We start from the raw sequence: 27,242 nt of genomic DNA on the forward strand, positions 1-27,242 counted from the left end.
AGTAAATAGATGTGAAATGAAGACTATTACCACAAATACTTAACTACGCAGGATAAGAAAAGTACTGTACTGACCATTAACCAAAAATATAAATAAATAAACAAGATGAGTCAGGCATATGCCTGATTGGTATGTGAACCAAACCACCCATTGTCTTACATGGACTGAGGTGAAAACTGTCATTGACATTCAAAGCATCTAAATAACAACCAAGAATGTAAGTAACTAAATTTGAGGAAACTACCATAAAAAAAGCATTGTTATGGAATTGCAAAATGAGAATAAGAGATAATGTATCCAGAACTGTGAACACTACACAGATGTACTATTGAAAAGAATCCTTCTGTAGAACTCAGCTTCCACCCTGAGTGTGGCCCCATGAACAGCAAGCATTCTGAATCATTGGAATATGTGTTGTAGGGCAGGAAAATTTCACAGACAATGCACTGGAATCATTCATCAATAGCTTTAATGAAAAATTTAATAAATAAGCATGTAAATAACATTAGAAAAATTTATAAGATTATAAATACATTGCTGCTATTCTCACAGATATAAACTGTAATCCATCAAACAGAGAACAACAAAAAACCATTTCTAAAAAAAGAAACAAGAAAAAAGTAAAATATCACAGAATGAGTGATATATAAAATCAACATTTGAGATTAAAGTACACCATCATTGAGAGACATGCTGAGGAAGGCAGATAACAAACCTCATGATTACTTTCCACCTGAAGTAAACTGAAATTGAGGAAGCAAACATTTCCTGAAATATGGGAACCTAGTAATTCTACAACTCACTTCTTACCAAAGGAGTTCATTCGAGCACGTTATATCAGCACTGCTACAACTAAAACCACTAATCTGACAAAATCTAATCAGAGAGTGAAAACATACAAAACAGGCCCAGGCAGCTTTGAACTGAACAAGACAGACTTATAACATGACAGTCATTAATAAATCAGGGAACAATGGCGACCTTCCTACATGGTGGGCAATGTTCTGAGCTCCCCTAAGGCATGAATTCATTTAACAATTCTGTGAGGTAAACATATACATTAAACTATTCTAACATAAAGGAATTTGGGAGTACAGACTTGAAATTTCTAATGTTAGTTCACACAAAGCAAAAAGGACATTTTGAAATGAAACTAAGATTGACGGTTTCTCACTTTAGGGAGGTGCCTTGTGCTGAGATGAAATTACTGGGTCTGAACTTTGTAGGGTCATATTTGAAGCCTCCTTAGGATTAGAAATTATAAAGCAGAAAATGTGTGACATGTGTCTCCAGTGCCCCTGGGATTTCTGCTCCAAATTCCAGGAACTCCACCATTTGCTTCACAGACTTCTTACAAGAGGCAAGAACGGAACATTAAAAATGGCTTCAGAGAGAATTCCTCAGCTAGAGCAGATTTTCCCCGGCCCTGGACGCAATGGAACAATAGCCAGACCACGGTGATGCCCACAGTCCAGGGGGAGGACTTCAGCCCTCACTGCAATGGGACCCAGATCACGGAGCAGGAGGACCGTCCCTAGAGGATGTAGGAGCACGGGACGTGTTGGACAGGACTGTCCCTCTGTGACAGCAACAGACAGAAACCTGGGCTTCTCACATCCTTTCCACTGAAGCGGAGCTTCCCAAACCACATCTTAAGGTCTGGCTCCTCCAGGACCTTTGGGCCTCTCACCTGTGTCATCTGCCTCCTTCATTCCCACCTACCTGGGTGGATGGACACTGTCTTTTTTCGCTTCACATCCCAGGCCTCCTTCATTCTCTCCAAAACGGTGACAATGTCTGGCTTAGAGACAGCAAGACCTGTTTATTAGAAAAAGGAACACAGGTTTTGATGGAAATTCTCCAATTTCCAATCCAGTATGTGCTCAGCTAAGAAGAGAGAACCTTGCAGAAAATTAGAATATTCTAGGAAAGGATGACCCCAAAACACTCTTTTCTGACAGCACCTTTACTAGACAACTTGGAACGTTTTCAGATCATGAGTTTCACTCCAAGGGCATCATGAAGACTCCTTTTCTACACCAGCAAACCCCCAGTTTGTTCCTCAGAGCCAGGATCTGAAACTCTACCACACAAAGCAGAAGCTCCCAGGAGACGCTGTACTGATGAAGGAAACACAACCCTGCGGTGGGGTAGGAGTTCTGGAAGGAAGTCACCCTCACCCAGGGAGCACAGGTTCCTGTAGTTCTCCAGCATCACATCCACGTACAGTTTCCGCTCAGCTGGGTGCAGACATTCCCACTCCTCCTGAGAGAAATCTATGGCCACATCCCTGAATGTCAACCGTCCCTGAAACAAAAGACACATTTACCACGTGGCCACAGGCAAGGTCATAATGTGACTCAATATGAAAACAGAGTTAAGAGAACTGGTTTTGACCTAGGAGAGTATCTAGAATTAAACAGTAAGGTCACTGACAGTAATATTCTGTAATATATTTTCTAACTGTGAGATAGGAGGATGACGTATGATCCACAAACGAGAGACTTTCCTTTTCCAGAAGATAAATTTTCAGGCATCAACACATGCATATGGATTTTTGAGTGTTGTATAACACAGGATACACTGTGTACATTTCTTGGCTGGAAATGTCATGGTGAGTTAGAAATGCAAAACACTTCTCAAATTTCACGTGGACAACAAGGAACTGGACTGTTGTAAAAATGCCGATTCTGACTGAGGAGTCCTAGGGTGGGGCCTGAGTTTCCACATTTAACAAAATCACTTTTGACTAGTGACACCAATGTCTCTGGTCCATGTCACACTGTTAAATAGCACAGAAGAAGGAAACAGGGAAAATTCATACATGACTTTGAACTGACAGAGTTTTATGGAATTTACACTTTTCATAGAAGCATAGCAACACAGTTCTTTAGGAAAACTACTGTATACTACAGAGTGTTCTGTTTTTTATATATTAATTTATAATGCACATAAGTAATCTGAGAACAGTATTATTGTTCCTCTTCTATGAGAATATTTTCTGAAGCATCCAATAAATGGTAGAGCTTGGGTTTTACTCCAAACTATCTGTAGAACATACCAAAAAAGGACAGAAACCAATATGCACAGACAAATCTCATGAACGTTCATAGCAGTTCCATAACTCTGAAGGAGAGAAACACCTTAAGCAAGTAAGAAGAAAGAATAGCTCAAATAGTATTAACATTTTATGGACACAGACATATGGGGACTGTGTGCACACCAAAAGTGACAGAGAAGGAAATTTTCACATCACTGAAATAACAATGATTTATTCTGAAAATCATTTTTAATTCCTTTTTTTGTGGATGATACTCTGTATTTTATTAACTCAATAGGGAGAGAACGCACAATAACAAAAGTTAGAGCTGCTATTTCTTTGGAAAAAATTGGGTGTCATTTGTGCTGAGCTATACATTAAAATTTACCACAGTAGAACACCTTAATAATATGATTCTTGTAAACTTTCTTGAAAACACAAAAAGTGACGAAGTAAAGAATGTCTGTGACATGAGTGTGGAACATAATTAAAATGGACAGAAACAAGGCCTCATTGAAGACTCCACTTCAAAAGCCAATTCTCTCTAGTAAAGAAAGCTGAGGGCCTTCATTTTCCAAAGCAGAGAAACTAAGAAAAAAGGGAGTTTCCAGAAGAAATGTGATGGTTTTTGCACATCTCTCTATAAATCCACCCCGACCATTATTAATGATAAAGAAAAAAATGTTAACTTTATAATGAAGACAGAAGACAGGACCTCAACCAGGTGAAAATCAGCAAACCCCAGTTTGTTCCTCAGAGCCGGGATCTGAAACTCTACCACACAAAGCAGAAGCTCCCAGGAGACGCTGTACTGATGAAGAAAACATGACCCTGCGGTGGGGTAGGAGTTCTGGAAGGAAGTCACCCTCACCTACCTCACCCTCACCTCACTAATCAGGTGGAAGGAACAAGTGGGTATCAGCTGACCGAGGCACACGGAAGGACACACCATCACTGCTGTGATGTTACCGGCACAAACGAACAAATAAGGAAATCATAATCATAATGTGATCATAAAAACATTAGTTTTAGGCAAATTTCAATGCACATATAGCTCCCCAGTTCTGTAACTCTAATAGTGCATTTAAATAGTAAGTCAATATTACCAATCTAGTGAGCAAGTCTCTTACAATTACTCTTTCTATTTCAGAACTTTCCAGGCTATTCTGTGCACTGAGGCATCCTGGTGTTCATGGACATTCTTACCCCTGTTCTACAGCCCTGATGCTGCAGTCACAGGACATACACCTACACCTCCCTTCAGGACATCAAGCATCTGACCCCACCCAATAGGGACCTTGGACACAACCCCTTTCCCAGGTGGATTTTATCAGTAGTTGAGGGACAGTAATCATGGTGAGAATTCCTCATCTCCTCAGGGAGCCTTAATGGAGAGAATGTAGAGAAGGCTCTGGAAGAAAAGAGACGAGAGTTCTACAGAGCTGACCTTGACTCTCATGAGAAGAAAAATAAAAAGTAAGTAGTTGAAAAGAAACTCACTAGGCAGGAATGTCAGAAGTAGAGAGTTAAATGTGGCAGGTTCTAAAACCACAGATTTTAGGAGGAAAAGCTCACACAGCCTCGGCCCCAGGGCGGAACGCTTACCTGAGAAGCAGCCATTTTGTCCTCGTCCTCCTCCTGCTCTGGGTTGTTTCCTCAGGTGATGTTCTGGGGAGGAATCACTCCTGCATCTTGAGAATGTGCCTTCAAGAGGGTCCATACAGCCCCTAACCCCACCTCCATCTGCTTCCCCCAAATTGAGGGCTTGAAATGCTGATAAGGTCGCCCTCTCCTGTCCTTTGTCCCAGGACACAGTCAGGAACCATGAGCACCTAAAATGAAGACAGAACTGAGTTTTTTCTTTCCTGTCTTCACGTGCCCTCCCCTCACACAGGCACCCACCCATTCCCATACCAATGAGAACGTGGGCTGCTCTCCTGGCCCCCAAAACCCAACACAGCACCCCATTACCTCCCCTGTCCAAAGTCTGCTCTCAACTCTCAGAACTGTGTCCAGGAGCCCCCAGCTAGTCCCTGGCCTGACCTTAGAGTCGCATGAACACCTCACTAATACAATGATGCTCCACCCAGACGATTTGTCCTACTCCCAAGGGGAGGGCACAGGTCACATCACTCCTTGAAATCCCCAGGTGACATAGGAGGAACCAGATGGGAACCTTTTAGCTGCAATGAACATGCAGGTCCCTGGGGGATCAGGGCCCATTCTAAGGAGTTATCTTTCTGGAGGTCTGCAGGGGGCCCAGGAAATGGCAACTTTAAGTCTCCCTGGGGGAGCTGACTTGCTCCCCAGACCTGTTTCCTGTCACACTGGGCTACAGATCTCAGACTCTGCACACCTGATAGCTTTAGGGAGTGTGAGGGGTTGGGGAGGAAACTTCTACAAGGGCTGGCTACCTAGGTGGATTTCTTTCGTCTTTTCCAGGAAATCACAGAGAATTAGTTACAAACTGTAAAATAATGAACACACATTTTGGTGCTGAAAACTCGAAAAAAGGGTTAACTATGGAAATACACTGATCAAATTACTTCACCGTGAATAGATGGGCTCCATGGGAACCAAGTTTCGGTCCACCCCATCTCCATCCGTCCACATTTTCAGAGAATAGACAAGAAGGACTTGAGGGGACAGCTACTTGGTAGCTCCCAGCTCACTAACAAAACACTTAAAAGGAAGACAAAAGCTGCTGAATATCACACTAACTCACCAAACTAGGTTCAACACAAACATCCTCACCAAATACACACTGAAGTAGCCTAATATTATTAATAAGTACCAATGGATGTTTCAACATGATGAAGGGTAGAAAGAATGCAGGGTTCATTATCTAAACCAGACACAATGTTATTAGAAGGGAAATCGATTTGACTTTTTTTTTTAACTGAAATGACTTGTAGGGTCAAAGTTTAAAAAAAAAAATGAGACTACAACATATTTAGGAAAGAATGATAAGAGCTGGTAATGAGATGTCACCAAAGCTTATTTTGACAGTTAATGACTACTTAGAAAAAAGCAGATTCAACAGACTGATATTTAACTCAATGTGCTTTTCAAAGAAAAACAATGAATCAAATGTAAGAGAACTAGAAAGTAAAAAGTAAATTCCATGTAAAAGAATACCCAATGCTTTAATATTCCTTGAAGAACCATCATGTGGTGACAGACTCAGTCATTTCTTGTCCCAGGTCACGTCCCTCAAGCCATCCCAGCAAATGATAAGGGACCCATAACTGACTGATTAATTATTAAACGCACAAGCATTAGAAACTGGAGTTTTGTACTTCTCATTCTCATCTGTGTGACTGAAAATGCAGCACGTGTAAAATTAAATTGATTATAAAGCCACAAATCAATATATCATGACTTGATCACCCACATCCCACCTGCTCATCACTCAACCAGCTGGGGGCTCCCCTTCTTCGTCTGCTATTAGGTATTCCTGTCTATGGTCTGTGTGTCCCTCTCCACCCCCATTCTCTCCACAGCTGTCCTCTCCTGCGTCCCCTCTCCTCTCCTGCCTCCTCTCTCCTCTCCTGATTTCTCCCCTTGCCTCGATTCCCTTCCCTGTCCCTGTTTCTTGAGACTCTTGAAACCCATTTCAACCTCAGTTGCTCCTTCTAATCTGATTGCTCCCCATCTCCATGTATTTCTGCCTCTTTCTCCCTTCCTTATTCCCCTCCTCTTCCCGTGACACTGTCTGTCCTGTTACACCCCTGTGTCGGGACTCACTGACACCCCCAGCTTAGCTCAGGGAGGCTTCTTGCTGTGCTGTCAACCCCCAACCCCTTTCAGTTCCTGCACTCGGCTCCCCTAACTCTTCTCCTAACCCCTCTCTCCTCTAAAGTGCCTTGTCCTTTGTTGCCCCCACTTCTGCTAACCAGGGGCCCCTCTCCCTTTAGGTTCCCCTTCATCTCTCTGGAGCTCCCCCTTCCCTCCGTATTTCTCCATTTTCTTTCTCCTCTGGCTACTTCTCCGAGTCACTCGTTCTGTCTTACCGTCGCGTTACAAGTCCCTCCCACATCCTGTTTTGCCTCCTCTTTACCGACCCGCACTGACCGTTCTGCCCTCTCACCTGTCTGTTCCTCTCTCATCTGTCTCCTTCTCGTGACCCCCTCACACCCTCGTTCTGCCGCTTTCCTGGCCGGCCCTTCAGTCCCCGCTCACACAAAGCCCCTCCCCACGAGAGGGGGTGACCTGGTGACACCCCGCGGTGTTCCCTCCCAAATCCCATCCCCCTGAACAGTGTGCTCTACCTGGGATTCGGGGCCTCTTATTAAACTGGGGCGAGGGGGGTTGCAGGCGGCGGAGGGTCTGCAGAACCCCAGCCCCGGGGGGAGGCGGGGCTCCAGGGGCCGCGTGGCGGGGCTGGGGGAGGGGCGCCAACGGCCGGACTCCATCTCCCGAGTCCATCTCCCAGGACTTCACGCCGCGCGTGGGGGGCTGCCCGGTGGAGGGTTTTAAGCAGGAAAACAACGCGGCCGGCGGGGTCTAAGGGCCCGAAGGCGGAGAGACCAGAGGGAGGACGGCCTCAGTTTACCCGGAAACCCCCGCGGACCCTCCAACCGGCAGCGAAAAGCTCTGTTATCTTGACGTCTCCCCAGGACGCGGGACTCACCGCTGTGGGGGGCGCTGGTGCGGGGACTTCAACGTCCGTAGTGACCGCCCAGGCGTCACGTGTGCGGGACCGTGGACTGAGACGCCCAGGTTTAAACTACGAAAACTGAAAGTCACGGCGCCAACCGGACCTTCTCGCTGCTTTAGCCGCTTCCGGGTCTGCAACAAACTCTGCGGGGACGCGACGTGAAAACCTGGGCCGCAGGCGGGACCTGTGAGAAGCCCTAAGGTTTCGGGCGGGCGGGAATTGTGGCCTGTAATGGGCGGGGCCCGCGGGAGGGAGGACGGGACCGGGGACGCGGTGGGGCCAGAGCGGGGCGTGGCGGGCTTTCCTACGCTTCGCTCTCATTGGTTATAGACTATAGTTGTTCGTTAGCTTTGTAGTTTGGATACAAATATCTTTCCCACCCACATTATATTTTTAAGATTTCTCTTAGATGTATATTTACTGATGTTAGTAATGCTTGACTCTCGGTTTAATATGTAGCAGAATTCATTATATTTTAAGATCTCCCTGGGTATGAGTTTCTGATGATTAGTAAAAATTCGTCGTGCCTAAAGACCTTCCAAGTTAATTATATTTGCAAGTTTTTCTCTAATATGTATACCTGTGATATTTGGTTATAAATGAAGAATGGATCAAAACTTTCCCATCTTTATTGTAAATGTTGGTTTTGATACTGAGAAGGATCCTTTCCAATTGTGAAAACTGATGAACTATTTAGACAGATTTTTTTAACTCGATTGGAGTTATAATATCCAACCTCAGTTTATCCTGATTTAAATCCAGTCCTTTTATCAAACCATCTCATGCATTTTTTTCCTGAACATGTTGTTATTGTTGTTGTTTTAATAGAATGTTTGGAATAGATTTGGGGATCTTTCAAAAGTAGATTATAGAGATTATATGGGATTATGTAATATTGCCAACCAGCCATGCTGGCATGAAAGAGATTTCAACTTGGACTGCCATATTCACAAGCAAATAAATATATGGCTGGTGGAACATTTCATCAAACTCAAAACAGTTGGGGAAAAGCCAGTTATAGATGAAAGTCAAGAATTCTCATCTTGTTTATGGGGAAATTTGTTGCTTGTAAAATTTACAAGGGAGTGAAATGAACATATTCATGTGGAGACAGAGGATTTCCTCAATCAATACAAAAATTTGACATGTCTTCTTGTAATATCATTATAAAACACATGCCAATTCTTAGATTATTAAAGATGTCAAAATAATTGAAGACTTCAAAAACTTGAAAAAAACAGGAATTAGTTTAACCTGGTGAATTAAACTTTATGTCATGAAAACAGAGACTGTACATTTGTAAGCACACATAAAACATAATATTTACCTCTATGAAACTTAAAAATCTGGGTTTAGTTAAGGAGAGACTTTATAGCGAATATTATTATTCTAAAGACAATCCTCTGAGTACAAGATCTACAAGGGTCTCACAACGCAGACAAAAGGGCTTTTCTTTTATAGGGAGGGATCAACAAGGCTAGAAAGAATACATGAAACAAAATATAAAGAGACCCAAAGATTAAAAAAAAAGCTGATGGTTGCAAATCGTGAGTGGGGTGGGGAATGGGAATAAGAAAATAAAACTGAAAAACAAAAAATGTATTATAAGAAAAGGGGAAATGAAATCTTTAAAAACAGTAACATGATTGTTCGTGGAGGTGGTGGGGTAAAGTATTCTAGATCCTCATCATGATTGGAAGTTAAAATTACAGAACTCAGAAAAATATGTAATTCAAAGATATGTTAAAATGTTAAAGGTAGTATCAAAGAAAAAATCCAAACAACAAAAAAATCAGGGGGGAAAATGATGCAAAATAAAAGCATGGAAAAAAGACAAGTCATATGCACACTATTCAAAAGAAAATAGTTATATTAAGATCAAAGTAGATCAGAGGACAAATACTATGGCCAGGGATAATGAATTCTATTTCACAATCATAAAGGAATAAATTCATCACAAGGACATGACAATCATGAACCATGCACCAAGCAGCAGAACTTGCAGACCCCTGAAAAAAGTCACTGGGCTTTCGGGTGGCCCAATGGCTCAGTTGGTTAAAGTGCGAGCTCTCAACAAGGTTGCCAGTTCAATTTCCGCATGGGATGGTGGGCTGTGCCCCCTGCAACTAAAGATTGAAAATGGTGACTAGACTTGTAGCTGAGCTGCGCCCTCCACAACTAGACTGAAGGACAATGACTAGAAGCTGATGGGCCCTGGAGAAACATACTGTTCCCCAATAAAATTTTTAAAACAAAGTTTATTTCTTAAAAAAAATTCACTTGGCTTTAATGAGAAAAAAATGCAATCCACACTAATGTTCAGAGATTCTCATGCCCCCTCTCTCCATAATACATAGATCAATTAGAAAAAAAAAATGAGTACCTACAAGATTCTAACAATGATATTGATAATAAATCAATGAAATTGACATTTATAGAACTATGAGATAACATAGTCTATGCCCCTGGGTCCTGGCACAGAGCTCCTGAAAGCCTTGTGATTTCCTGAGGGATAAGAGCACTAGGAGCATCTTTTGTTCTATTGAGGCAACTCAGGGTCGGCTCTTCCATGGGGACTCGCCACCAGAAAGACCACGCCATGATTAAAAGCATGGGTTCTTCAGCCCCACCTTCACACCCCAGAGAGAAAGAGGGGCTAGAAATTAATTTACAATTTGTTCATACCTACACGAGGAAGCAGCCATACAATCCCAAAAGTTGGCGGTTCGAAGAGGGTAAACACATCCACACCCAGATAGTGATGCACTCCAATTTCATGGGGACATAAACTCCTGTGCTGGGGACCCTCCCAGACCTGGCCTTATGTATCTCTTCATCTGACTGTCCATCTGTATTATCACAACCTTTAATAAACTGGACATCTGTGAGCCTATTTAACACATTAATTGAACCCAAGGTGAGAGCTGTTGAAACCTCCCATCTATAGCAATTTGGTCAGAAGCACTGGTTATGATCTGATTATCGACTCACATCTGCGTTAGAGGCAGGAGGGTCAGTCTATGGGACTGAGCTCTTAACCTGTGAAATCCAGGCCATTAGAGTCAGAATTGCATTAACATGTAGGATACCCAGCTGGTGTCCTAGAGAATTGCTTGGTGTAGGGGAAAACTTCCACATATTTGCTGACCATGAGTGTTGGAAGTGAAGTATTCTGGGTGAGTGCTAGTACTGTGACAATAAAGGGGACACAGAGGACGGAAACACTCAGTAGGGAAGAACTGGATTTTTCTGACACAGGAAATGGAAAACTGAGGTCTTCCTTCACAAGAACACTGCACCAACCAAGAAAATTATACACAATCTTCAAAAATATACATAGTACTAAACCAAGACAAACTATATTCTTGGCTATGTGAAATGTAATCTAAATAAGTGAGAACAGAACATATCAATATTTGTAAATTGCCACTAAGAAAGAAATTATAAATAGCACTATTCAAAAAGAGATGGCAATTGAACCAAACACCTATAAGATAAGGGTTCTTTTATTTAATTTGTTTGTTTGTTTTGGTTTTCTGTACACCATTGGGAACGTCCTGCCTGTAAAGTGATGTAAGTTGAAGACAGCTCATCTGGTACTGAGGCTGACTTAGGTGAAGGCAGCAGGTTAACACGGGCAAGGTGCATGAGGTCATTTATAAACATTTGATTACGATAAACCAGTTGAAAATGTTGTAATGGAGAACACATAGTCCACTGAGGGCTGTCAGACAATGAAAGGCAATACATTCCCTGATGAATTAAAAATACATGGACATTCTACTGGAAATAGAAGTAGTAAAATGAAAGGAATGATGGTAATAATATAGGAAGGGAATTCTTGAAATCAAGATTTCAGAGGTGGTACAATTACTGGAGATAAAGCACTCCCATCTATAACTTTGACATTGGGAGATTAAGATGGGTACAATAAAATGTCATTGAAAACAAAACAAAAATTTTAATTAAAAAAAAAGGAATGTCATTGAAGTACCAGACAACTTTCTAGAAGTTTTGCTATGGTAACACATACTATTGAATTCTCTTTGGCTTACAAGAAACCTTTATTTCTTCCTCATACTATATCTATATATCATATACCGTATACCTAAGTGAAGTTTAATGTTAAAGAACAGAGATGTATACTCTTACAGGAGGATGATAATTGGAAATAATGTTACTATATGGCAGTCCAGCTTCCATCAGAAATAATTTGTCCCTCCTTTCTTCACACAAAATACATTTACTTCTGTCCCAAAAGAAATGTTAAAAAGTTCTATCTACATATGACTTCAATCACAAATGAGTATCTTATCAGGGTTTTATGAGATTCCCCCAATTCAAAGCCCTATATGGAGTCCTTGTCACAAAACACATTATGGTGGAACACAGAAATAACACGTCAATAAACCCTCCCATTCAGAAAACAAAAAGAAAGGAGGAACACCATAGCCTCTGGTGCACAGCAAATGTGCGATTTTGCTGGGTAGAATGGAGTGCGGGCCCTAGTCCACGGGGGCGGGAATGAGGAAGGAGCCTTTCTTTTTTTCTTTATTGGGGAAGGGGAACAGGACTTTATTGGGGAACAGTGTGTACTTCCAGGACTTTTTTCCAAGTCAAGTTGTTGTCTTTTCAATCTTAGTTGTGGAGGGTGCCGTTCAGCTTCAAGTTGTTGTCCTTTCAGTCTTAGTTGTGGAGGGCACAGCTCAGCTCCAGGTCCAGTTGCCATTGCTAGTGGCAGGGGGCATAGCCCACCATCCCTTGGAGTCGAAACCGGCAACCTTGTGGTTGAGAGCCTAGTGGCCCATGTGGGAATCGAACCAGCAGCCTTCGGAGTTAGGAGCATGGAGCTCTAATCAGCTGAGCCACCGGGCCGGCTCAGGAAGGATCCTTTCTTGACTCCAGTTCTCCCATGAGTGAATATCCAGTCCTTCTGTTTCTTGTTTCTGACATCACCTAGTCACATCTAACACAAGATTAGCAGCTTTACCTCAGCTACATCCTTCTCATAAACAGTTATAGTTCCAAAGAACATTGTAAGTCCATCAGGTCAGCATTTTGATAGGACAAGTTTGTACAACACTCAACAGTGCAACAGGTCATTAAAAAATAGCACTTTGTAGAACCAGGAAAGATGGCAGATTAGGTAAATGCTATGCCTACTGCATCCAGGGATCACACCAAAATTACAAATAAATTATAGAACAATCAACCTCAAGATCATCTGAACACCAGCTGAACAGAACCACTATAACTAAGGATATAAAGAAGAGGCCACATTAAGACTGGTAGGAGGGACGGAGGCGTGAAATGCACTGACCCCAAACCGACAGATAGCAGTTAAATGCTGGGACGGACACCTCAGTGGCAGAGGTCCCCCCTGAAGAGGGACAGGTCCCAGCCCCATGCTGGGCTCCCCAGTGCAGGGGTCTTGTGCCGAGAAGAGGAGCTCCAATGGCATCTGGCTGTGAAAATCAAGGATGCTGTCTGCCCTTCGCAATAGGGTGGAAGGTGGCTAGAAACCCAGACTCCCTCTTGTAGAGCTGGCACATGGACTCGCTCACTTGGTCTCTGGTGGAGGGGTGGCAGCTCGGGAGTCCGAGGGATGTGTGAGGAAGGACTGAGTTGTTTGGCTTTGGCACAGGAGCTGGAGGGATAGGAGCCATTGTTATCGCTGTGTAGAAACTGACACATATGTGGCCTAGAGGAAAACACTGTTTTTTCAGTGTTAACCCCTCCCCCAAAGGGCAAGTCTGGGACCACATTGATATGGTAAAATCAGCACTTGCATACCACCTTGGTGATGCCCTGGTTCCCAACCCCTGTCCCCTTGTCCCGTATAGCTGGCGCTACATCGCCCGGAAAACTTTTTTTATGTACTTATTCTTTTTCATTTTATTTTTTATATTAGTTTCAGGTGTATAAAACAACATAATGCTTAGACATTATTTTATCACAAAGTAATAACCATGACCCCCAAGTCTACTGCCCATCTGACATTGTATATAGCTGTTACAATACCATTAACTTCATTTCCTATGCTATACTTCATATCCCATGATCATAAATATGCATATACTATACACACACATACACACACACACACACACACACACACACACATTTAATTATAGTTGACATTCAATATTATTCTACTTTAGCTTCAGGTGTATAGCACAGTGGTCAGGCATCTACACAGTCTATGAAGTGATTCCCCCTGATAAGTCCAGTACCATTTGGCACAGTACATAAACTTTACAACATTATTGATAATATTCCCCATACTGTATTTCACATCCTTGTGACTATTTTGTGACTACCAATTTGTACTTTCTAATACCTTCAACTTCTCCCCATCCCCCAATCCCACCTCCCATGAAGCAACAAGCAGTTCGTTTTCTGTTATCTCTGAGTATATTTCTGTTTTGTTTGCTCATTTATTCTGTTCTTTAGATTCCACACATAAGTGAGATCATACAATGTTGGACAATTAAGTTTGCGAACTCATTCTAGAAAAAGGTGCTACAAAACTCATTGCTGAATATCACTACGGTCACCTTCGAAGTACTCCCCTTGGGAAGCTATGCACCGATGCCAGCACCTACTACACCCTTTAAAGCAATTTTGGAACTCTTTTTCTGGAATGGCCGTCAAAGCTGTCATCGTATTGCCCTTGATGTCCTGAATGTCATCAAAATATCTTCCTTTCAAAATTTGCTTTACCTTCCGGTAAAGAAAGAAGTCACTGGGGGGCAGATCAGGTGAGCAGGGAGGGTGTTCCAGTACAGTTATTTGTTTACTGGCTAAAAACTCCCTCACACACAGTGCTGTGTGAGCTGGTGCATTGTCATGATGCAAGAGCCATGAATTGTTGGTGAAAAGTTCAGGTCATCTAACTTTTTCATGCAGGCTTTTCAGCACTTCCAAATAGTAAACTTGGTTAACTGTCCAGTTGGTACAAATTCATAACGAATAATCCCTGTGATATCAAAAAACGTTAGTAACACCATTTTGATTCTTGATTTGGACTGACGGAACTTCTCTGATCAGGGAGAATTGGCTGATTTCTATTGTGCACTTTGACGCTTTGTTTCAGGTTCATATTGATACACTCATGTTTCATCACCAGTGATAAAATAATCCAAAACAGCGTCTTGCCGCTCCAAAAGGACTTGGCAAACTTCGACTCTCTTTTGCTTTTTTTCACTGGGGAGCTGCTTTGGGACCATTTTTTGCACATACCTCTCTCATGCCAAGATTTTCAATTAAGATTTGTTTACTTGGTCTGCTATGCTTCTCACAGTCAGCGAATGATTTTGACACACAATTTGATGAACTTTTGCAACGTTTTTGTCAGTTCTACTGGTTACTGCCCACTCTGACCTCTCTTTATCAGTGACACATTCTCTCCCCCTCAGAAAAACATTTAATCCATTTATTCACTGCCGTTTTTTTCATGGCATTATCCCCATAAACTTGGACTAACATGTCCCGGATTTCACTTTCACTCTTGCCAAGTTTAACAAGAAATTTAGTGTTTGATCATTGCTCTAATTCAAACTCGGACATTCTTGTGACAGCACACAAAAACACACAACAACAATAATGAACACCACTCAGCAAGACACTGCCACATGTCAACACGATCATAGCTGTGAGATGCTGATATACCAAGGTTATGAAACCTTACTGAGCTGTTTGTACAGTGCTAGAAATGTAAGCACATGATGGCAAGTTCACGAACTTATCACACCTTTTACACTGTGGGTAAGCCAATCCTCACAGTCCTTCAACCTGGAAGTCAGTCCCACTCTCTAATGTACCAAAAGCAATCAAGGCTCAACTACAATAGGAGAACACACACAACACACTCAAGGGACACTCCTGAAATACACACACAGAAGATCAGGAAGACTGTGCCACTGGACTACCCAGGATACATACTACATAAAGCCTACCAGCAAACACTGAAGAGCTACCTAATACATAGACATAAACACAGAGCAGCAGCTAGAAATAGGCAACAAAGGAACATGCCTTAATAAAAGGACAGGAGAAACCTCCAGAAATAGAACAAAAGAAAACTGAGGCAACCAACCTACCAGAGACAGAGTTTAAAACACTAATTATATGAATGCTTAAGGAACCTAGTGAGAATTTCAAAAAAAGACAGCAAGCAAAAAACAAAAGGACATAGAAACCGAAAAAACAAAACAAAAAACAATGAGTCAGAAATAAAGAATACAATAACTGAAATGAAGAATACACTAGAAGGAATCAACAGCAGATTAGATGAAGCAGAGGATCAAATGAGCAATTTAGAAGACAAGATAGCAGAAAACACCCAATCAGAACAACAAAAAGAAAAAATAATAAAAAACAATGAAGATCGATTAAGGGACCTGTGAGACAACACCAAGCATAACAACATTTGCATCAGAGGAATTCCTGAAGAAGAAAGGGAGCAAATTATCGAGAAACTATTTAAAGAAATAATGACTGAAAATTTCCCTAACCTGGTGAAGGAAATACACATACAAGCCCAGGGAGGACAGAGGATCCCAAAAAAGATGAACCCAAACAGGCCCACACCAAGAAAATCATAGTTAAAATGGCAAAGATTAAAGACACAGAGACAATCCTAAAAGCAACAAGAGAAAGACAATTAGTTGCTCACAAGGGAGCTCCCATAATACTATCAGCTGATTTCTGAACAGAAACTTTGGAAACTAACTAAGATAAAAATATGAATAATAACTGGCTCTGGGTGGTGAACACACAATGTGATTTACAGATGATGTAATACAGAATTGTACACCTGAAATCTATGTAACTTTACTAACAATTGTCACCCCAATAAACTTTAATTTAAAAATATGAATAATAAAATGGCAATAACTATGTACCTATCAATAATCACTTGAAATGGAAGTGTATTAAATGCTTCAATCAAAAGACATAGGGTAGCTGAGTGGATAAGAAAACAAGATCCATGCATATGGCGTCTACAAGAGACCCACCTCAGATTGAAAGACACACACACAACTGAAAGTAAAAAAATAAAAAAAAGATATTTCACACAAATAGAAATGAGAAAAAAGCTGGGGTAGCAATACTCATATTGGACAAAATAGACTTTAAAACGAACACTATAATAAGAGACAAAGAAGGACATTACATAATTATAAAGGGATCAATCCAACAAGAGGACATAACCCTAGTAAACATCTATGCACCCGACAAAGGAGCACCTAAATATATAAAACTAATATTGACCAACATGAAGGCAGCGAGATCAACAGTAACACAATCATGGTAGGGGACTGTAACACCCACTGATACCAAGGGACAGATCCTCCAGACAGAAAATCAGCATGGAAACAACAGCCTTAAAGACACACTAGACCAGATGGATTTAAGTGATATTTTAGAGCACTTCACCCCAAAGCAGCAGAATATACATTCTTTTCAAGCATACTTGGAATATTTTCCAACAAAGGCCTCATGTTAGGCCACAAAACAAGTCTCGAAGAATTTCAGAAGATTGAAATCACATCAAGCATCTTCTCTGACCACAGTGTATGAAACTAGAAATCGATTACAAGGAAAAAACTGAAACACACAAACACACACACACACACACACACACACACACACACACACAGAATAAACATGTTACTAAATAATGAATGGGTCAACAATGAGATCAAGGAAGAAATCAAAAGATACCTTCAGACAAACAAAAATGAAAACACAACAACCCGAAACCTATGGGACACAGAGAAAGCAGTCCTAAGAGGGAAATTCACAGCAGTACAGGCCTACCTCAAAAAACAAGAAAAATCTCAAATCAACAGTCTATCTCTACACCTGAGGGAACAGGAAAACGAACAGCAAAATAAGCCCAAAGTGAGTACAAGCAAGGAAATGATGAAGATCAGCATAGAAATTAATGAAATATAGACTTTAAAAAACAACACAAAAATCAATGAAACCAAGACCTGGTTTTTTGAATTGATAGACAAAACTGACAAACCTTTAACCAGACTCAAGGGAAAAAAGACAGGAGGCAGCCGGATGTTTTAGTGGTTAGAATGCAGTGCTCATAACACCAAGGTCGCTGGTTCAATTCCCACATGGACCAGTGAGAAACAACAGGTTGAGCTTGGAGCTGAGCCGCCGGTGGGCCGCTAGGTGGCTCAGTGGTTAGAGCGCAGTGCTCATAACACCAAGGTCGCCAGATAGATCCCCACATGGGCCGGTGAGCCACACCATCCACAACTAGATTACAAACAACGACTGGACCTGGAGCTGAGCTGGTTAAATGTTTGTCCATTTTGTTTATCAATTCAAAAAATCAGGTCATAATTTTCTGAGTACATGTTTTTTGTGTATTGTTTTTTAAAGTCTCTATTTCATTAATTTCTATTCTGATCTTTAGCATTTCCTTCTTTTATTTCTCATACTCACTTTGGGCTTATTTTGCTGTTCTTTTTCCTGTTTTCTTAATTTCTCTTTCTGATAGTTGTTATTGATGATGTATAAAAGTGCAACTAGATGGCTTCACAGGTGAATTTTACCAAAAAGAGAGGGGGCAGCCAGTTGGTTTAGTGGTTAGAGTGCAGTGCTCATAACACCTATTCTCAAATTATTCCAAAAAATCCAGGAGGAGGGACTGCTCCTAAGCTCATCGAGGCCACCATTGCCCTGATTCCAAAACAAGACAAAGAAATTACCAGAAAAGAAAACTATAGGCTGATATCCCTAATGAACATAGATGCAAAAATCCTCAGCAAAATACTAGCAAACTGAATTCAGCAATACATTAAAAAGATCATACACCACGGTCAAGTGAGATTCATTCCTGGTATGCAAGGTTGGTTCAATATCTTTAACTCAACGTGATCCAGCACACACAAAAATGAAAAATAAAAATCATATGGTCATATCGATGGATGCAGAAAAAACATATGACAAAATCCAGCATCCATTTATGATAAAAACTCTCAGCAAAGTGGGAATAGAGGGGCCATATTTCAACATAATAAAAGCCATATATGACATACTCACAGCTAACATTATACTCAACGGGGGGAAAGCTAAAAGCATTCCCCTTAAGATCAGGAAAAACACAAAGATGCCCACTTTCTCCACTTTTACTCAGTATAGTACTGGATGCTCTAGCCAGAGCAATCAGACAAGAAAAAAGAAATAGGAAGCATCCAAATTGAAAAGGAGTAAGTAAAATTGTCATTGTTTGTAGACTTATAATACTATATACAGAGAACCTAAAGATTACACCAAAAACTATTAAAATTGATAAATGAATTTAGTAAAGTAGCAGGATACAAAATTAATATCAGAAATTGGTTGTACTTTTATACACCAAAAATGAACTATCAGAAAGAAAAATTAAGAAACAATCCCATTTAAAATTGCATGAGAAAATAAAATACTTAGAAATAAATTTAACCAAGGAAGTAAAAGACCTGTACTCAGAAAAGTATGACATTGAAGACAGAAATTAAAGAAGATACAAATAAATGGAAACATATACCATGCTCATGGGTAGGAAGAATTAATATAATTAAAATGTCCATACTATCCTAAGCAATCTGAGACTAAATGCAATCCCTATCAAAATACCAATGGCATTTCTCACAGAACTAAAACAAATAATCCTAAAATTTATATGGAACCATAAAAGATCATGAATAACCACAGCAATCCTGAGAAATAAGAACAAAGCTAGAGGTACCACGCTACCTGATATCAAATTATACTACAAGGCTATAGTAATCAAAAGAGCATGGTATGGTCATAAAAACAGACACATAGGTCAACGGAACAGAATAGAGAGCCCAGAAATAAATCCATGCTTATATGATCATTTAATCTGTGAACAAAAAAGTAAGAATTTACATTGGGGTACAGACAATCAATTTAATAAATGGTGCTGGGAAAACTGGACACATACTTGCAAAAAAAAAAGAAAGAAAGAAACTGGGCCACCTTTTAATGCCATATACAATAATGAACTCAAAATGGATTAAAGACTTAAATGTAAGACCCAAACCATAGAGCTCCAGGAAGAAAATATACGAAGTAAACTCTCAGATATTACCCTTAAGAATATTTGTACTTATATATCTCCTGGGCAAGGGAAACAAAGGAAAAAATAAACAAATGGGACTACATCCAACTAAAAAGTATTTTACAGAGCAAAGGAAACCATCACAAAAACAAAGACATCATACTGAATTGGAGAAGATATTTGCCAATGATATATTTGATAAGGGGTTAATATCCAAAATTTATTTTAAAAACAAATACAAATCAACACCAAAACACACACACACACACACACACACACACACACACACACACACACTTCAATGAAAAAATTCAGAGAAGACATGAAGACATTTTTCCAAAGAAGACATAAAGATGGGCAATAGACATACGAAATTATGCTCAACATCACTAATCATCAGGGAAATGCAAATAAAAATCACAATGAGATATCCCTTCACTCCTGTCACAACGGCTATCATCAATAAATCAACAAACAACTAGTGCTGGTGAGGATGTGAAAAAAAGGGAACCTGCGTGTACTGTTGGTAGGTTTGCAAATTGGTGCAGCCACTATGGAAAACAATATGGAGGTTCCTCAAGAAATTAAAAATAAACCTACCTTATGATCCAGCAATTCCACTCCTGGGTATTTATCCAAAGAAATCCAAAACACTAATTTAAAAAACATATATGCACCTGTATGGTTACTGCAGTGCTATTCACAATAGCCAATATATGGAAACAATCAAAATCCCATCAATAGACCACCGGATAAAGAAATTGTAGGTTTATGTCACAGAAATGGTGGCATGAGGAATGCTTCATGAAATCTCCCCTGGAATTTACAACAAATTGAACAACTATAATTCAACAAAGGAATCCCTGCACGGCACACAGGCACACCTGAGAGACCACCAAATCGAATAATCTAAAGTGGACAAATCAGGCAAGCAGGGAAGGAGAGAAGGGGGAAGTGAAGACACTCGGGCCACTGGCCACAGGACACACACCAAAGCTCAGAGCTCCCTGTAGTCCGGAGCTACCAGAGTCATAGGAGAGGGTAGGATTCTGACTGCTAGTGCTCCCCTTATGGCCCACAGACCTGCCTGAGGGATCAGCATATAACACAGCTGAACCCCCTCATCACAGCAGAGACCTTGGGGCAAAGACTGAGGGAAGAAGGGTGAGAACGGTGGTTAAAGCCCTCACTGCCAAGTAGAGGATGGAAGAAACAAAGACCTGCCGACTCCTCCCCATCCTCCCAGGGCTACAAGCAGACTCCAGAAGAAATGGTAGCAGTGGCAGATTAAATAACACAATATTTACAGCTCACAGAATGGCAGACCCACAGTGACAGACTCACAGTGCAATTAATTCCGGTGAAAGAGAAGGAACAGTAGGGGCAAGACAACTGTGAGCTGGTAGTTGCCATTGCTCAGAGCCACCTCTCACAACCCACTCTGCCCCAGCCCCCACCTATCTGGGAGGAGCCCTGCAGGGGGTACCAGAGCCAGAAACACAAGCTCTGAATCTGGTTGCAGGAAGAGCATTGGGACTTCAGAAGCTCTCCACATCCCCCCACAGAGGTGGTGCCCTGAGACCCAGGGGACCTATTCACAGAGGAGAAGCCCACATTCCAGGGAAACCCCCATCACTTGAGAAGCCAGAACAGTGCAAGAGAAAATATAATGCTACAGTGTGACAGAGAATGAAAGGCTGCAGCGGGAGAGAAAATAAAACATTCCACCAACACCTACTGGAAAGCAAAAGAAAGACATCTTCCTATGAACCTGTTGCAGAACCCATTCCTATAGATGCCTAGGAACAGAAATAACAATTCATTAATTACCATGAATAACCAAGGTAACAAGGCAACTCAGAAAGAAAATAAAGTCTCCAGAAAATGACTTTCCAGACACAGAAATATGCAACTTAAATGACAGACAATTCAAGATTGCAGTTTTGAAAAAACTCAATGAGATGCAAGTAAACACAGAGAGGCAGTTTCATCAACTCAAAAGCACAATTAAAGAACAAAATGAACATTTTACCAAAGAGATTGAAATATTAAAACAGAACCAAATAGAAATTCTGGAGATTAAGCACTCAATAAAAGAAATGAAGAATACAAGAGCCAGCTTAGGTAGTAGAGTTGACCTGATGGAGAAAATAATCAGTGACATCAAAGATAGAAATCTGTAAATGACACAGATGGAAGCAGAGAGAGACTTGAAAGATAAAAGAAATGAAAGAACTCTACAAGAACTTTCTGAATCCATCAGAAAGAGAAACATAAAAATGAGAATACCAGAAGGAGAAGAAAGGGAGAAGGGAACAGAAAGTATATTCAAACAGTCGAAAAGTACTTCCCAAACTTGTGGAAAGCAATGGATCCTTGAATCCAAGAAGCAAATAGAACATCTAATTACCTCAATCGCAACAGGCCTTCTCCAAGGCTACATTGTATTGAAGCTGTCAAAAATTAACGACAAAGAAAGAATCCTCAGGGCAGCCAGAGAAAAGAAGATGGTAACCTACAAAGGAAAGCCCATTAGATTATCATCAGATTTTTCAGAAGAAGGTCTACAAGCCAGGAGGGAGTGGAATCAAATATTCAAACTATTGAAAGAGAGAAGTTATGAGCCAAGAATAATATATCCAGTAAAGATATCCTTTAGATATGAAGGAGGACTAAAGACCTTTGCAGACATACAAAAGCTGAGGGAATTTTCTAACATATATATAACCTGCACTACAAAAACTACTGAAGGAGGCTATTTGACTTGAAACAAAAAAGCAAAAGAATACAACACCATGAATAGTACTAAAACAGACAGACAGTTGTGAAAAACAACAATCACTACACAAAATAGGACACTATACACTTAAACATAACATACAGGATTAAGAAGGAAAAAAAACATTTTCAAAAAAAGAGGAAAAAGACAACTTGCTACTGCTACACAGAAATCAACTCACAGCATAAGCAGAGATGATTTGTGACAACAAAAAAATAAAGGCGAAAGAGTAAAAGTCTGAACCTGCAAAGTGGAACGGAGAAAGGAAGCATGCTGAAGTAAAAGGAATACTGTAAATATGCAACTTTTTTTTACATAAACTTCATGGTAATGACTCAAAAAAAAAATCCAGAACTGATCAAAATGGCGGCGAGAGGTGAGCCTCTGTAAAGCTCCCCTGGAATTTGCAACTAATCGAACAACAATAACTCCACAAAGGACTCCCTGCACAGCAGACAGGCAAGACAAAGTGGCCCACTACCGAAGTCACCTACAGGTGGGAGACTCGCGTGAGTGGGGGGAAGAGGAAACGGAGAAGTGGGTGGAGACGGAGCCGCGCGCGCGCAGGACGCAGACCTCGCTCAGTGCTCCGAGCTCGCTGCTTCCCGGAACTACCGCAGCTGCGGGAGAGGGAAGAACTCGGACTGCTAGGGCTCCGCTTGTGGCCCACAGGGCTGAGGGGGCAGCATATAACATGGCTGAACCCAACTTTCACGGCAGAGACCTCGGAGAAAAGACTGAGGGAAGAAGGGTGAAAACGGTGGTTTAAGCCCTCAAGCCGAGCTGAGAACGGAAGCCTTAGGCACTGAGACTAGCCGCCCCCTCCCTACCCTCCCAGAGCTCGCCCCACCCCCACCTACCCGGTGATAGAAGCAGAACAATAGCAGTCTCAGATCAAAAGAACAGAATATTTGCTGTTCTGAGAACTGTGGACCGCAGACACAGATTCGCAGCCCAACTAGTTCTAGCAAAGGGAAGGGAGCTGTGGAAGCAGGACCGGCTCTGGTGGTGGTCAACACCATTGCTCTGGACCACCTCTCACAACTCACACTGACCCTGGCCCCACCTATCTGGGTGGATCCCTGCAGGAGTAAACAGAATTGCTGAAACACACAGGCTATGAATCTGGTGCAGGGAGAGCTTTGGAACTTCAAAAGCTCTCCGCATACCCACACGGACACTGTGCCCTGTGACCCAGGCGAACTATTAACAGAGGAGAAGCCCCTCTCCCAGGGAATCCACCCATTGTGTGAGAAGCTGGAATAGTGCAGAGAAAACATAGCGCTACCGTGTGAGAGAGAAAAAAAAGGCTGCAGTCGGAGAGAAAATAAAACACTCTACCAACAAGTACTGGAAAACAAAAGAAAGACCTCTTCCTATCAACCTGTTGCAGAAGCCACTCCTATAGATTTCTAGGAAGAGAAATAATAAATCAGTAATTGCCATGAATGACCAAGGCAACAAGACAGCTCAGAAAGAAAGTGAAAAGTCTCCAGAAAAGGAACTTAAAGACATGGAAATATGTGACTTAAATGACAGAGAATTCAAGATTGCAGTTCTGAAAAAACTCAATGAGATGCAAGAAACACAGAAAGGCAGTTTAATGAACTCAGAAACACAATCAAAGAACAGCATGAGCATTTTACGAAAGAGTGAAATTTTAAAAAAGAACCAAACAGAATTTCTGGAGATTAAGAACTCAACAGAAGAAATTAAGAATGAAATAACCAGCTTAGGTGGTAGAGTTGACCAGATGGAGGAAAGAATCAGTGACGTCGAAGATAGAAACCTGGAAATGACATGGATGGAAGAAGAAAGAGACTTGAGACTTAAAAGAAATGAAAGAACTCTACAAGAACTTTCTAACTCCATCAGAAAGAGCACTATAAAAATAATGGGCATAGCAGAGGGAGAAGAAAGAGAGAAGGAAACAGAGAATATATTCAAAGAAATTGTCAATGAGAACTTCCCAAACTTGTGGACAGAACTGGAACCTCAATCCCAAAAGGCCTTCTCCAAGGCTCATTGTATTGAAGCTGTTTAATATCAACGACAAAGAAAGAATCCTCAAGGCAGCCAGGGAAAAGAAGATGGTAACCTACAAAGGAAAGCCCATTAGATTTTCATCAGACTTTTCAGCAGAAACTCTACAAGCCAGAAGGGAGTGGAACCAAATATTCAAACTATTGAAAGAGACAAATTATGAGCCAAGAATAATATATCCAGGAAAGACATCCTTTAGATATAAAGGAGGAATAAAGACCTTTCCAGACATACAGAAGCTGAGGGAATTTTCTAATACACGACCTGCACTACAAGAAATACTAAAGGAGGCTATTCGACCACCATCAACAGGGACAATTTGTGGCAACTGAAACATAAAAAGGGGGAGAGTAAAGGCCTGAACTGCAATATGGGAATGGAGAAAGTAAGCGTGCTGAAGAAAATGGAATACTCTAAATATCAAACTTTCTTTTACATAAACTTAATGGTAACCACTCAAAAAAAATCCAGAACTGAAATATATACTGTAATAAAAGAAGAAACAGAGGGAAACATCATAGAATACCACCACACAGAAATAATAGACAACAACAAAAAAGGCAAAGAAACAATGGAGACACAGCCTTACCAGAAAACTAAAGATAGAATGACAGGAAATCCTCACATATCAATAATCACCCTAAATGTAAATGGACTGAACTCACCAATAAAAAGGCACAGAGTAGCAGATTGGATCAAAAAACTAAACCCAACCATATGCTGTCTCCAAGAGACACATCTCAGCTACAAGGACAAGCATAGACTCAAAGTGAAAGGGTGGAAATTGACACTCCAAGCAAATGGTACCCAGAGAAAATCAGGTGTAGCCATAATGATATCAGATGAAACAGACTTCAGGGTGAAAAAGATAACAAGAGACAAAGATGGACATTTCATAATGGTGAAGGGGACTATACAACAAGAAGACATAACAGTCATCAATATTTATGCCCCCAATCAGGGAGCACCGAAATATACCAAGCAACTACTAACAGAACTAAAGAAATTGACCAAAACACAATTATACTAGGGGACTTAAATACATCATTGACAGCTATGGATAGATCATCCAAACAGAAAATAAATAACGAAATAGCAGCCCTAAATGACACATTAGATGAAATGGACATGATTGACATATATAGAGCACTTCATCCTAAAACATCAGACTGTACATTCTTTTCTAGTGTACATGGAACATTCTCAAGGATAGACCATATATTGGGACTTAAAATCAGCCTCAGTAAATTTAAGAAGATTGAAACCATACCAAGCATATTCTCTGATCACAAGGCTTTGAAATTGGATATCAACTGCAAAAAAGAAAGCAGGAAAAACCACAAATACATGGAGATTAAACAACATACTTTTAAAGAAAGACTGGGTCAAAGAAGAAATTAGAGGAGAGATCAAAAGATACATAGAAACAAATGACAATGAAAATACATCCTACCAAAATTTTTGGGATGCAGCGAAAGCAGTTTTAAGAGGGAAATTTATATCATTACAGGACTATCTCAAGAAACAAGAAAAATCCCAAATAAATAACCTCATGTTACACCTTAATGAACTAGAAAAAGAAGAACGAATGAAACCCAAGGTCAGCAGAAGAAAAATCAGAGCAGAACTCAATGAAATAGAGAACAAAAAGACAATAGAAAAAATTAATGTGACAAAGAGCTGGTTCTTTGAAAAGATAAACAAAATTGACAAGCCCTTGGCTAGGCTCACTAAGATAAAAGGAGAGAAGACACTAATTAACAAAATCAGAAACGAAAAAGGGGAAGTTATCACGGACACCACAGAAATACAAAGGATCATCCAAGAATACTATGAAGGACTATATGCCACCAAATTCAATAACCTAGAAGAAATGGACAAGTTCTTAGAAACATACAGCCCTCCAAGGCTGAACCATGAAGAACTGGAAAATCTAAACAGACCTATCATCAGTAACGAAATTGAATCAGTCATCCAAAACTTTCCCAAAAGCAAAAGTCCAGGACCAGGTGGCTTCACAGTGAATTCTACCAAACCTTCAAAGAGGATGTAATACCAATCCTGCTCAAACTCTTCCAAAAAATTGAACAAGAGACAGTACTCCCTAACTCATTTTATGAGGCCAACATTACCCTGATACCAAAACCTGGTAAGGACAACACAAAATAAGAAAACTACAGACCAATATCTCTGATGAATACAGATGCAAAAATCCTAAACAAAATTCTAGCAAATTGAATACAACAATGCATTAAAAAGATTATTCATCACGACCAAGTGGGGTTCATCCCCGGGGCACAAGGATGGTTCAACATCCGCAAATCCATCAATGTGATACATCACATAAACAAAATAAAGGACAAAAATCATATGATTATATCAATTGATGCAGAAAAAGCATTTGACAAGATACAACATCCATTTATGATTAAAACACTTAATAAAATAGGTATAGAAGGAAAATACCTTAACATAATAAAGGCCATATATGACAAGCCCTCAGCTAATCTCATAATTAATGGTGAAAAACTGAAGCCCTTTGCTCTACGTTCAGGAACACAACAGGGCTGTCCCCTATCACCTCTGCTTTTCAACATAGTGTTGGAAGTCCTTGCCAGAGCAATCA

At 40.7% G+C, this 27,242-nt stretch overlaps 1 protein-coding gene across 5 annotated transcripts in view; it reads right to left on the minus strand.

The window, feature by feature from the left end:
- The window catches only part of LOC109459446 (KRAB domain-containing protein 5), a 144,282-nt gene that overhangs the window by 78,089 nt on the left and 38,951 nt on the right, over positions 1 to 27,242 (minus strand). For 3 of the 5 annotated variants that reach the window (XM_074315928.1, XM_074315926.1, XM_074315923.1), the window contains exons 1-4: positions 7,674 to 7,907; positions 4,646 to 4,872; positions 2,181 to 2,307; positions 1,723 to 1,818 (exon numbers count right to left, since the gene is read on the minus strand). The exons of 1 other annotated variant lie outside the window; for it this stretch is intronic. In XM_074315928.1, the coding sequence (XP_074172029.1) occupies positions 1,723 to 1,818; positions 2,181 to 2,307; positions 4,646 to 4,660 (238 nt within the window). In that variant the 5' untranslated portion in view covers positions 4,661 to 4,872; positions 7,674 to 7,907. Of the gene's footprint in view, positions 1 to 1,722; positions 1,819 to 2,180; positions 2,308 to 4,645; positions 4,873 to 7,673; positions 7,908 to 27,242 lie in introns of those variants that run through there. One more of the 5 variants, XM_074315924.1, reaches the window with a different exon arrangement.

This window comes from Rhinolophus sinicus, linkage group LG11, assembly GCF_036562045.2.
Source record: "Rhinolophus sinicus isolate RSC01 linkage group LG11, ASM3656204v1, whole genome shotgun sequence".
NCBI classification, from domain to species: Eukaryota; Metazoa; Chordata; class Mammalia; order Chiroptera; family Rhinolophidae; genus Rhinolophus; species Rhinolophus sinicus.